The following is a 13,668-nucleotide window of genomic DNA, read 5'->3' on the forward strand; positions in this document are numbered from 1 at the left end:
GGAATTTATTTTTGAAGAACTCCTGCTGATACTATCATGTGGTGGACACTAATTTGTAATTTTATAAAGTTTGATAATGGATCAATGTGTGTATCTGTTCTTCATGTTTTTTTTAGATCCAAGAGTTCCTTAAGAAAACATCAGGAACACAGAATTTTAACCAGACTATTTCCACATTACTACCTGAAGGTAATAACAACTGATTACTGTATACTGTATACTGTAAACCAATTAATGTTGTACAACTTGGATATTTCCTTATATGATTACAGCAACAATATAGGAAAATCATGGAAACAATTTACAAGGATGTCAGCTAGAAATGGCTAAACTCAAAGTTTAGAATTAGCGAAAATAAGTTGGTTACAGTATTAATTTGAGTGTGTGCAAAGAACATCAAGTATAGTTGTTTGTTAGATGGACCATGAAATCAACATCAGCTTTGTTTACAGCCTATTGAAAGACTTTATTTTTTAGTATAAGCCAATCAAGTCATTGAACTTTTGGATGGTAGAGGGAGTAAGCTCACTTTCTTGTGCTAATTTGTTTCATAGGAATTCAAACAGATTTATATACATGTACTTCAAAATTGAATTCTATGCTAGTCTTCTATCATGTCGATTTCAAGGGACTTAAATCTGTGATAAGTTTAGATTTAGAGAAGGAAGAAGATTTTTCCTGAACTAATGGCCAGAATGATGAATTGTTTGTTTTCTCTCCTTGCTACACAAAAGTAAAAAATTTAAGATTATCACGATTAACTAAAAATCTATCATTTAGTTGCTAAATTCACATTAGATGGTATCTAATCCTTGTACCGGTAAAAAATCATGTAAAAATTTCCTCACCAGTAACTTGCTTTACGCTCCTAATAATAAGAGTAAAAGTCTGAGTTTATGAAGCTCAATATTACATTTGATAACCCTTCACTTGATGCAACAATAACTCATTAAATAAATTATAACAAGTAAAAATAAGATGGCAATTCACATAAATGAAACTTTTTTGTAAAATCTCACACCTCTTGTACTTTAAATTAAAAAAATACTTAGCTATAGTATAGTGTTGAAATGAAAATATCAACAACTCTGTCATGACCTTGTCAGGTATGCATCATATTTAGTTTATAAGTTTGTATTGAAAAGTCATGGTAATGGGGTTACTCATATGTGGGAAAGTAAATATCATCTTTATCACTGCTGAAAAAGATTTGTAAAAATTGCAAATACATGAAAATTATAAAAATTCCAAATGGTAAATCCATTTTGATTTTGTTTTGTAGAAAAATCGGATGACAAAAGCTGTAGTAAGATTATTGAAGTATATCCTCCGTTATTAGAATGGCACAGGTATTTTTATATTTATTGGTATGAAAAATCTTAATAAAATACAGGAAACCAGAGACAAACAAACATAAGTGATATGCCACATTAAGAAGCAGCATTCAAACATATTGTAATGAACATATTATCAAGCCACACTCTAGGAGTGGGGAGCAGTATCGCCTTGTTTGTCCTTTCTTGATTCGTCTTATCTTACAATTGTCCAAAACATATTTCTGTCACTTTTCAGACTCCTACTTTCTGTTAATTTTTTCATATAGTGGATGAACTTAAAAATTTTATCACACATTTCTCCAATACTAAGGAACACAATTACTTCATATTTGGTTTGCAGCTTGACAGAGATGAGTTGTAAAGATTTAGATCGTTCAGGCACATACTTCCTGTTTATAGCTACTTTGAATTACTAGTGGGGTATGCTTAGCATGACAATGGTGCATTCTTGTTAAACTTAATACCAAGGCTTCCAAAACGGTCATATATGCCGGACATTTGTATAATGTCCGGTAAAAGTCCGGCTGGGCAAAGCATGAAACGGTCAACTACTTTTTAGTTTTCAAGGCTTTAAGAGACGGTCATTTAACATAATTCACGATCTTTTTGACCCAACGTTTTGCCTTTAACAGCCACACATTTCCGGTCATAAAAGTGACATGATCATTAAGTACTATCAAAACAACCCCTACTTTAATACCTTCTCATTTTAATCAAGGCTAATTAGTTGTCAAACAGCTGAAATTTACCTGTTCAGGTGACAGGTAAACTATTTTGAACCGGACATTGATCGGTCTGTTCAAAGTTATTTTCTTACATTTCAGCGGTTTGCATCTAATTAATATAGTCAAAAAGATTTAAATTATCAGAAATACGTTTACAAATATGATTTGATGAAAAAATTAAAAAGGTGAAAATGAAAAATCGTCATAACCACGTTGTTTGAACCTAGAGACATGTCTCTGTTTGAACTAGTACACGTGTGCGCAGGTGTGAAATTTAATTATGCATCCTAATTTCTTCAAAAAATGCTTAAATTATCATTGATACCTTTATCTCACGTTTATTTCGAATATTTTCTAGAAGAAATAACGTAGAAAGAGCTACTTCCACCCATTCACGCTTTGCAAACGTACACGGAATCTACGTATCCGTCTCTGGTCCATGTTTTACCATTGTCAAGATAACATCCAGTATAAAAACGAAAGTAAAGTTTTTACAACGTTATTTTGCACAAATAAAGAGTCTAAGGCACACTTTGAATGATGCACTGCCAATTTAACAGTTTACGTCAGAACTTCGAATTTGAATCAAAGAAAATTTAATATCGTTTTTTTTAATGTCAATCATTGGGATGGCCAACTCGGCAACTGATTACCATAATTGCCTTTTGTTTATTTAGTCTTAAGGGATTAAAATCAGGATAATAAATAAAATGTCCGGCTGGCTAAAAATAATTTTGGAAGCCCTGCTTTATACAGAGGTTTTGCTCTATATCACTTCTGAAGTGTGAACGTTTTAGGTCAAAAGATGATTGATCAAGCAGAAAATAATGTTGTTTTTATGTGAGAAAGTTATAGAATGAATTAAAAAAACAAAAGCCAAAGACCTTCATTTAAAGGTGTAAGAATCATTAAAATGATAATCAACTGATAAAAATAATGTAATAAGATTCAGTCTAGTCTTCAAAAGAGAGCAGCAAATATACCTCTCTCACAACTTGTTTCATTCCACAAGAACTTTCGTAATTTATTTAGACTTATGTTTGTAAACATCAGCTGTGTACTGTTTTCTCTGTCTTATACTTATGGTTAATTTTTTTTTCATATAATCAATGTGGATTGATTTGAGTTACAAACATGTTTTCAAAATTCCAGGTTAATAACACAAGATACAATATTGAAATTTGAAAACATGATGGAACTTGGGACCTAAGATGACTTGAACCTTGAATAGTTTGGTCAGGTCCCTTCAACTCCAGCATTATAAGTTCAACACTTTGTTTGATTTTGTGGTTCTTAAAGGGTAAACAAATGTAAAGGTGGTTCCTATCAAAATTTGACAGTATGAGTGGTTAATACAGGTGGATTTAAGAATTAGTAACATACAAAGGATTTACTGTTTCTATAATTTATACCAGTAATCATTTGTTTCTACAGGAATACTGTGACTACTTGTTTTGAGAAAGAAGAAAAGGAGTTTCAAGGTATGAAATGAATATTTTTTACTGTATATTAACATATTGCATCAATTAGTTGATTGCATATGTTACACGAAAATAATAAAAAGACATTTGGAAATTGTTTTGAGTTGCTGTTACACCAAATTTCCTTTTATTCAGATAAGCGGGGAAATCAAATCAACACCTACAAGAAAAATTTTGACAACCCAAAAGGAACAGTCATAGGTCACAGGACATTCAAAGTAGACATTCAGACCTAAAAAAAAAGCTTTAAATCTATGATGATTTTAATTGTATTGATACTACTGTAAACCAACTAATTTTCACAAGCAGTTTATTCTAGCAACTTTCAAGAATAGAAAAATAAAAGTGAAAAATAAATTGTCACAAATATGTATCAATTTGAATTTTCCTTATATAAATACATCATGACAATAAGAAAATTGTGAAAATAAATCTCTGTGAAGTCAGTTAGAAAGGACTAAAAGTGAAATATAATATCTGTGAAAATAAGTTGGTTTACTGTAAATGCTATTTTGTTTTGGTCCAATAATGCTTTGTGTATTTATTACTGTAAATTCAGAAATTATTGCCTGCATTTATTATTGCGATTTTGTCATTTTAGACTAAAATGCGATTTTAATTTTTGCGATATTGAGAAAAATCCTGTTTAATTCATATAAAAAATTTCAAAATGCGAGTTAAAATTATTGCGATTATATCCCTGTCGCATTTTTCGCAATAATAAAAACATCGCAATAATTTCTGAATTTACAGTATTCATACTATCAAAGGAAGGGAATCATTAAGGAACCCATTGGACCCTAAACTTACATGAAAATTAAATTATAACTTATCGAATAATTTTATACTCCAGAGTCAAAAGTCAATAATATGAAAATAGTCTATTCTATTTTGCAGTGCAGACAGTGGTTTCATATTGGAGTTAGTTCGGGAAAACCAATTTTCATGCTGTTAATGTTATGAAAATAATGCCTAATGAGTACCGGTAAACAAAATAACTGCAATTTTGAACTTTATATCATGTATAATTTCAGATATAGAATCCTATTATCAATGGCTGTCATCAGCAGATATTTCCATAAAAGTATCATATAAAATACAAATGGTAAGTTTGTGTATTGGATTTCAGTCTTTTTCAACTTTTTATTTGTTATAATTTTATAGCTGGCATTTTCCAATTGCATCTATCATATTTAGAACTACTTAACAGGCTCTTTTTTTTTGGGTAATTATGAAGAAAATTCATGTGTAATGTAGTGTTAGTGATAATTGATATGTCAAACTATTCCATAGAGGATCTTTTTTGTAAAGTAAATATGAAACTAAAGTAGTTGTACACCTAAACTGTTCAATTTATAGATGAATTAAACTAATAAATTGAATTGATTAATGCTGATGGAGCCATGCTATGAAGCTAATCATATAATTCTGTGATGAAAGTAGAAGTAAGGTTGACATCTGAGATAGGCTATTTATTTTTGGTGGGAATTTAATTAGCAACTATATCCTTCAATTATAAGCAGTATTTAGCTCTGTATGCTCAGTTATCCTTTAGTTACTTTAAAGTTTGTACACACCATTTTGGAACCAAGTGGAATTAAAAAAAAGCTAAAAAAAAAAGTGGGGTAGCACATCCATGAATGAAACAGAATTAAAAAGCCTGAGACAAAAATTGAAAGTTACATTTTGGGTCTGACCTTCTGATTAAGATCTCCTATTAACACATCTACAAATGGTAAAGATTAATACTTTATAGGAATAAAAGAAATACAAAATTGGTGTATTTATAAGAATAGATCTTATTTGTTTCAGTCTAAATGTGAAAAAGAGAAAGTTCAAGCTATTTCAGTAAATATTGAGAGTGATAATAATTTTGAAGCAGTAAAAAGTATACAGTTAGCTGAAATAAAGTCAAAAGGTGAGTGGTTTTCTCTTGATTTTTTTCTTTATTTAATCTGAAGTTATGTGCCATTTATTGGTTATAAAAGTTGATCTGCTGGAATTGAACTGTAAAGGCTGCACAAGATTATCACCAAGCCCAATTTGCATTCTATTTCCATGAATTAGTTTCAAAATCTATCTTTCATTTCAAAATACTGCCAATAAAATAGTTTTACACAAAGAATTTATCATGAGATCGAAATCCTTGAAATTCTTCTTGTTAAATAGAGATTTTGTTCTCTGCTTTAATTCACTTCTAAGAGAGAGACTCTTCAGTTATATGTACTGTTTTGTCTGAATCTTTGTCTGAGTGTGCAGGTATTTCATGCAAACTGATCAACCTTCTCTATATTTTATGATTGATTAACATAAGGTTTTAATTACTGGCCCAATTCTGTGATGCTAAGTAGTGCTCAGATTTATGATTTTGCTTTGATGATGCAAAAACTAATCTCCTCTGTTTAATCTGCATATCACACTATACTGACCAAGATTACATTAAAAAAAAAATGAGTTCTTCACACTGAGTTTAGTTACCTAGTAATATAACTAGATTTATAGATACATTGTAGTAAGTTTGAAAGCCTCAAACTGAAAATGTCATAGAAAATACAGTTCATGCTATACCGACTTGTTAAGTTTATTTCTATGATACTGTTTGACTTCTTATCCTGAAAACCAATTTTAATGGCATCCCAATTTTTACCAGAATTATTTGGCTAAGAATGACAAGAATATTCCCAGATATTCATTTTCTTTATACATACAATCGTTAAATGTTTTCTGTTATTTTTTTCACAGTTTTGAAATGGTTCTTTTATTCAAGCAATGAAAGTACTGCAAATTTAGCTCATATGCAAAAATAAGTACAGAGTATAAAGTAATACTTTTTATTTACCATGGAACTGTAGAATGATAAAATGTTATTAACATTTTAGATAGCTTAGATGTGTCATTACTAATGAAACCAAGGTTCCCTATACCAACAGTATTCAGAGCATGGTAAATATTTCATTCAGTAGTTTTTACAAATTAAAACCTGAACCTTGGCCCTTGTCATAAAACTTTACTCAGCATGCAGAGTACAAAACTTTATTATTATTTATCGATTAGTATTTTGTTTGGTTGATTTCTGAATCTGAGTACAATAATCGTGCTCGAAAGTTTTATGACGACTAGGCCAGGCCTCTCAGAACTATACAACAGGAATTGGAGTTGAAAAGAAAGGGCAAATGGGCCTGTTGCGAATCAGAACACAATCTGAAGAAATAACCAATTTTTAAAAAGGGACAGCTCTGTTGTTGTTGTGCTTCATCTGGTCATGTACTGGAAGTTCTTGACAAGAGATTCCTTGATATATATAATGTTTAAATTTATGAAATTGAAAAAGCTAAAAAGAAACTAACATTACTTCATCTGGTTGTTCCAGCAAAAAGCCATCATTTCCATTCATATGTAAGGAAATGATCACTGCACAGTTAAAATTACCTCCCTTTGAACTTATACATGTGTCAAAATGTAAACAAAGAATCAATAATATGCAGTATTACAGTTATCATTTTTTCTTGCATTTCAGGGTAGAATTTACAGATAACATGTTGACATATAGAAATGACTTAGAGGAAATAAATATATCCTTACTAGATATGATGGTACCTCTGCCTAAGGGTGATCAGTTGTCTTTGTTTGATAAACTATGGATATATTTTACTAATCCAGAGTCTATTACTAGGTAGTGTATATCATACATTATTTTTTAGAGGCAAATTGGTTCATGCTGCAACAGTTTTTATGATGACTACCCTTTTTCATAAAAAGTTAAATTTTAAAACAATACCTCAAATGAAATATCTTATTTTGTGAAAAGACTACTATGGTAAACTAATTAACTTGAATTTGTACAATTTGTCAGAAGTTGAAGTTTTTCAAATTTGTTTGTATGTAGAATAAAATGTGAAATGCTGAATTTGATGATTTTTCTTTGAATTGTTGGTTTTTCAAATATACATGTGGAGAACACAGTTGTGTCTCAAAAAATGAAAGTGAAACTGAATAATGTAATAATATTTGAATAATCCAGGGCTTGTCTGCGCAAGGATGAAATTTGTTGTAAAATATGGAATATCACTTGAAAAGTGAAAAAAAAAACATGAGTATTTACAAGTATATAAGACTTCAAGAAGATTTTTGTAAAAAAATGCATTTAAAATGTGAAATGGTGTATAAGTTCAGAATTCAATGGATAGAAAAGGAAAATTGATGAATACTTCTGTGAAATCCAGTAAATTATTTTAAATATGCAATGTTTTGTATATTTAACATTTTGAAAGATGAACAAAAATTCTATTTTATGCATGCAAGAGTATTAGTTTATTCTTAATTTTTCAAATGTTGTCCTTAATTTGAATGAAATCTTTATTAAAATGCTTCATATTGAAATTGACAATATTAATTTTCAAGGTTAATAATGATTTGGGATTTTAATACCACTAATTCAACTTTTTTGAAAATTTTGATATAACAACTTCTCGAAAACAAAAACAAAATAATGTGTAACTTTATTCAATAGATATTCTAGAGGACATCATTCAAGGCTTATTTTATTTGAACATTGATGGATTCAGCTTATTTTAAGTATAGTATATATTATTGAGAATCCATTAAGATATAATTTTTTGACCACAAAGATGATGAACCTGTATTTTGTATTTGCAGCAGACAATGTGTTCAGTCTATCAAAATAGTTCATAAAACATGGCAGAAATTTTTAGAAAGAATGAACCAGTTTTGTTCATCATACAAATTGACAGAAGATGGTAAGTCACTGTGAAATTAAAGAAGCATGTGTGGAGCCATTATGTTGCCCTAAACTATGAAGTATTTGCTGAACATAAAGCAAATAACAACAATCAACCAATCAATCATTTCAGAGACCAGTTAGCACAGACAGTTAATTGTACTGACCTCATATCTTACACTGCTAGCTTTTTGACTGAAAACTTCATTGAAAGTTAAATTTTTAAATTTCTCACTAAGAACAAATGGTGAAATAAGGTTATTTCAAAGTTATCTTGACTTTCTTTTTTTTTTATCCTAGATTTATTTTCATTTCAGAAATAATACTCTTGTAACTCTTGAAGAAATTTCTAATTTCTCCCATTGTCTTAGTGGCAACTTTTAATTTTTATTAAGTTTATATTAAAATGATACACTGTTTTTTACTTGACTTTATGAAATGGAGAGTAATATTTAATTTTGTCATTATTTATTATTATAGAAAACAATAAAGCCTGCTATGGAATGTTATTGGCATCAGGTCACCATTTATTGTTGTTATGCCATGAGAAAGAAGAGCAGACGAATGTTTCCATAGCAACAGACTCTTATCACATGTTGCCTTTTGTTGATAAATTCCTAACTGACCTTTAAAAACGTACATTGTCAGAAATATATGTGCAATATGTAGATGGTGCTTTATTGTTATTGTATTCAAACAACTGACTGTGATAAAAAGTAATAAAAGAAAATGTAAAAGAACTTGAAATTTGTTTATGAATGGACTACAAACCTTCAGTCTGCCCTCTGAAGTTGCAGTGATGTTATATATTTGCTGCTCTCTGTTAGTCCTTTTGTCACACTTTACCATAAAATTTCTTAAAAACTGTACACCAGAGTGATTTTGAATTGTCATTCAGTTTATCATGGTAATGCATTTATGGAGATTTCTATCACCTTGGTTATGAATAGCATTTTTTCTGCAAATGGTATTTTTACTTAATGTCATATTGATGTCATCTATTTAGTTTCAATATATCAATAGAAATGAAGTTTTATTAAAGGAGATAAATAAGGTATAATGCAAAGTTTAAATCCTCGAATGACCTTGGTCATTCAAAGTTTATTGCAAGATTATGAATAAAATATGTTAATGCTTTATACTTTTTTCATCAAATAGTATGCATAATTGAATGCAACATACAAATAATATTTTGCAATTGTATAGGTGACATGTCGTCCTGATAAAACTCAAAATCTTCATTTATGTTGCCTTTTTGTATCTATGATCCCCAATTTAAAGTTTAACTAAAAGAACAAACATTTCTTCTACCTGATTTTCATATCCCCAGTATTGGAGTTTGGACTATATTGCAGTCATCCCTTCATTCTTCTGTCTGTTTGTCCAACAAATATTTTCGTCACAATAACCTCATATTTGGTTAGCAGATTGACAGTCAGGATGAGTTGTAACCTGATATCACTTTTCCATCTGTCAGATACCTACTTTTTTTCCCAATACTTTAACTGGAGATGGACTTACAATAGTTTTTCCTGGAATACTATTACACTTTTCATACAAACTTTGGATCTTCCTTTCACTGTGGATTCTACAAACTTTGGATCTTCCTTTCTCTGTGGATTCTACAAATTTTGGATATTTTTTTTGGAAAATATTTTCATTTTATAACTTATTAAACTTTGGACAACAAGCCAAGATTATATTTTTTTTAATGATACATTGAATGGATAATAGGAAATACCAAAATACTGGACAGCACAACAGACCACAGCAACTGCCAACACCTGACATCTCTAAAAAAAACCAACAAAAAAAACCACAGACATACAAACAAGACAACACTGAACAGCACATGTTCCAATAGCCTGACATGGGTAAAGGCCCAAAATGTGGTTTGGTTTAAATTTCAAATGCACACAAAGATCCCCTTTGCCTTTTTAGACCATTTGTCATAGTAAATGACACAATAAAATATCTGCACAATACATGACAGTTACCACAGGATGACCACTTACTTTAACAGGGAAATAACAGATGGAACATTTATTTGAAAATCAGTGTCAAAATGTCCTTGCTACTATAGGAAGCTAGCTAAGGTAGTCAGAGCTGTTGGTTGGTTCTTATGTGTGTTATATATATAATCAGTTTTTGGTCTCTGATAGGCAGTTGTCTTTTTGGCAATCCTGCCACAATCCCTTATTTTAAAAAATATAAATAATTGTAAATATATGTAAATCTCTCTTGTCATATTATAGAAATGTTCTTACATCAAAATAATATCAATATAGTATGGGTAATTTAAAAATGAAAAAAGCGATATAGTGTCTAAATTCATGACAAAAAAAACATACATGCATATGACAAACCAAAGCAGAGCAGAGGCGGATTTAGAGGGTTTTCAGGGGACCCCCCCCCCTCCCTTTTGTGGGAAAAATTTTGTTGATTATATAGGGAATCACTGAAGCATGACTGGAGCAGGCTCCCTCTTAGGCAGTCAGTGGGCCCCACTTTTGAAAATTTTTGGATCCACCACTGCAAAGGGACAAAGCATTTATTGCTGTTCTTCATTGAGGTGAGGGGATGCCTTTAATATGGAGCAAAAAATCTCACCTTCAGCTGCATTTATTTGTGTATTTGTTCATTTGTGCTTTAAAATACTTGAAATGTGGTCTGATTAGTTGTCAGAAATAATCTATAAAGTTTGTAGAATATTGTAACCATGATAAAGGTGAACTTTAAGATGTAATGCATTGTCAGAAATTTTGTATACATGTTTCATAGATAACAATAATTTGTTTATTACATTTTCACTATATGTCACGTTGGAATTAACATCGAACAGATTTTTCCAATAGTATGCATCACACTTAAAGGATTGAAAAAGTGGCATTTAGCTTGATTTAAGTAATAATGCTTTTGCTCACTAGTAATATGATGACATCTGCTCTTCCTAATCCACTGTATGTCATGGAGGATTTTTTCATTACATTCATCCCAGCATATCTGATTTGAAATTTGGAATGTTCAAGTCACATAATAATTTGATTTTATAATTATCTTGTATTTTACTGTAGATAGAAATAAGAAGATGTGGTATAAGTGCAAATGAGACAACTCTCCATCCAAGTCACAATGTGTAAAAAGTAAACAATTATAGGTCAAAGTACGGCCTTCAACACGGAGCCTTGGCTCACACCGAACAGAAAGCTATAAAGGGCCCCAAAATGACTAGTGTAAAACAATTCAAACAGGAAACCAACGGTTTAATCTATATAAAAAACCGAGAAACACGAATGAACAACATCAACAAACGACAACCACTGAACAACAGGTTCCTGGCTTAGAACAGGTGCAAACAAATGCAGCGGGTTTAAACGTTTTAACAGGCGCCAACCTTCAGAGCCTTTTTCTAATTTCTGATTGGCTGAACCTACATAAACTTCTTGAGAACGGCTGAACCAATTGAAACCAAACTTGATAGATGCTTTCCTGTGAAGATCTTTAACAAATGTTGTTATTTTGGTACCGATATGAGTCGTATATTCAAAATGGCCACCAGTAGAGTAAAAGTTTACTTTTGAAATCTATAGGAAATAGAGTTTTGCTTTTCTTTTCAAGAACGAGTCGGTGAAAAGAAAAGAAAACAAAAGAATGATTGCAAGTTGTAGAAGTCCGTCTGACATGGTTCTTCTGACCTTGACCTCATTTGAATAGTTCATTTGTGAATATTAATTTTTGGAGATTAGGACTGTTTTTAATGTACTTTTCGTGATAGCTTTACTATATTTGGTGTAAATAGTGAATATAATGTGTGTATGTCTGTCTGACATGTTCATTTTCACGGTTCTATGGTCAACATTAAAGTTTTATGAGTATTTCCGTTCCTCGAACACTATATTGAAATTATAGGTCTACTTTTTAGGTGTATAGAATTATGATAAGGTGTACATTTCCATTTGACAGGGTTTATTTGACAATAATAAAGATAAGTAGACCTAGTATGCTTGTCAATCAGAAAACAATGACCTTCTTTTCGTGGATCATTGATAATATTAAGTTTCTGTTATTCCTGTTTGAAGACCTCGATCTTAAAGACTTACAACATAAAATTCTATTATTATCAGTCACAGAGACCAGACATATCAGCGTGTGCACTCTGATCTTACAAATCGTTTTATTCCTATAAAAACATAAAAGTTAGCGTTAATAGTACAGACTTATTACATACATTTCGCAGAAACATCAGCCATCATTCACGGTATTTCATTTACAAAACAATCATAATCTTTAAGGATCGTTTCGGTATCTATATAATGATTCAAATCATATATCCAATGTATGCCAAACTTAGATTGATATTTCCTTTTGGGGAAACAAACAAATCCCGATTATGAGATAGACAATTATGTAAGCCATAATGTTTAGACTAAGATACGTTTAAAGGATCTTATCAGGAAGCAATATTTACAGTTTTGATGCAATATGCAACACAACAGTTGTTAATTTAATCCTGTTATTGCAAGATGAAAATATGAATCCAAAAAGAATTGGAAACATGATGATTTAAAAGTAATGATGATGGCGCATTTTAAAGATCTTATGTTATGATATTGGTTTCAATGCTCAACGCTTTCTTCTGGAATTACCTTAATTAGATGCATATATGAAATCAAAAGTTTGGAAAGTCAGAACAAAAAACAAAAAATATAAAACCGTCTTATTACAACAGTGCTGGAGAGAGTACTCATTTTTTTAGTACGATTTAGAAAAATATTGAACAGAAAAAAAAATAAACGCTGATTAAAGATTAATCACCACAAATCTTTAAAAAATGGTGGTTTTATTCAGGTGATTCGGCAAAATTCCGTCGTGTTACTCCAGTTAAAAATTTTTAAAGGCATTATCGAATACAACGAACAGGGGCGGATTGGACTTTTACCATAGGTACATGTAAGCGTATCCTGAGACATTAGATGTACTCATAACCTTCAGCATGTATGTTCGAGATAGAAGGTTTGAGAAGTACATCATACTTTAATAAATCGTGAATTTTGTACGAGCACATTAAGTTCAGAAGGTTGGAGAAGTACATATACTTTAATAAATCGTGAATTTTGTACGAGCACATTAAATTCAGAAGGTTTGAAAAGTACATCATACTATAATAAATCGTGAATTTTGTACGAGCACATTAAGTTCAGAAGGTTTGAAAAGTACATCATACTGTAATAAATCGTGAATTTTGTACGAGCACATTAAGTTCAGAAGGTTTGAGAAGTACATCATTTTTTTAATAAATCGTGAATTTTGTACGAGCACATTAAGTTCAGAAGGTTTGAGAAGTACATCATTTTTTAATAAATCGTGAATTTTGTACGAGCACATTA

The 13,668-nt window shown here is 30.6% G+C and overlaps 1 protein-coding gene across 1 annotated transcript in view; it reads left to right on the forward strand.

Moving 5' to 3' along the window:
• Positions 1–9,028, forward strand: part of LOC127735079 (AP-5 complex subunit beta-1-like) — a 30,455-nt gene extending 21,427 nt beyond the window's left edge. The window contains exons 16-24 of the mRNA XM_052245173.1: positions 117–189; positions 1,283–1,349; positions 3,497–3,543; positions 4,578–4,648; positions 5,356–5,461; positions 6,423–6,486; positions 7,061–7,216; positions 8,200–8,300; positions 8,762–9,028. Coding sequence (XP_052101133.1) covers positions 117–189; positions 1,283–1,349; positions 3,497–3,543; positions 4,578–4,648; positions 5,356–5,461; positions 6,423–6,486; positions 7,061–7,216; positions 8,200–8,300; positions 8,762–8,913 — 837 coding nt within the window. The 3' untranslated portion in view covers positions 8,914–9,028. The remainder of the gene's footprint in view (positions 1–116; positions 190–1,282; positions 1,350–3,496; positions 3,544–4,577; positions 4,649–5,355; positions 5,462–6,422; positions 6,487–7,060; positions 7,217–8,199; positions 8,301–8,761) is intronic.
• Positions 9,029–13,668: the final 4,640 nt, after the last annotated feature.

The sequence above is a fragment of the Mytilus californianus genome, unplaced genomic scaffold (genome assembly GCF_021869535.1).
Source record: "Mytilus californianus isolate M0D057914Y unplaced genomic scaffold, xbMytCali1.0.p SCAF_3, whole genome shotgun sequence".
Classification (NCBI taxonomy): Eukaryota; Metazoa; Mollusca; class Bivalvia; order Mytilida; family Mytilidae; genus Mytilus; species Mytilus californianus.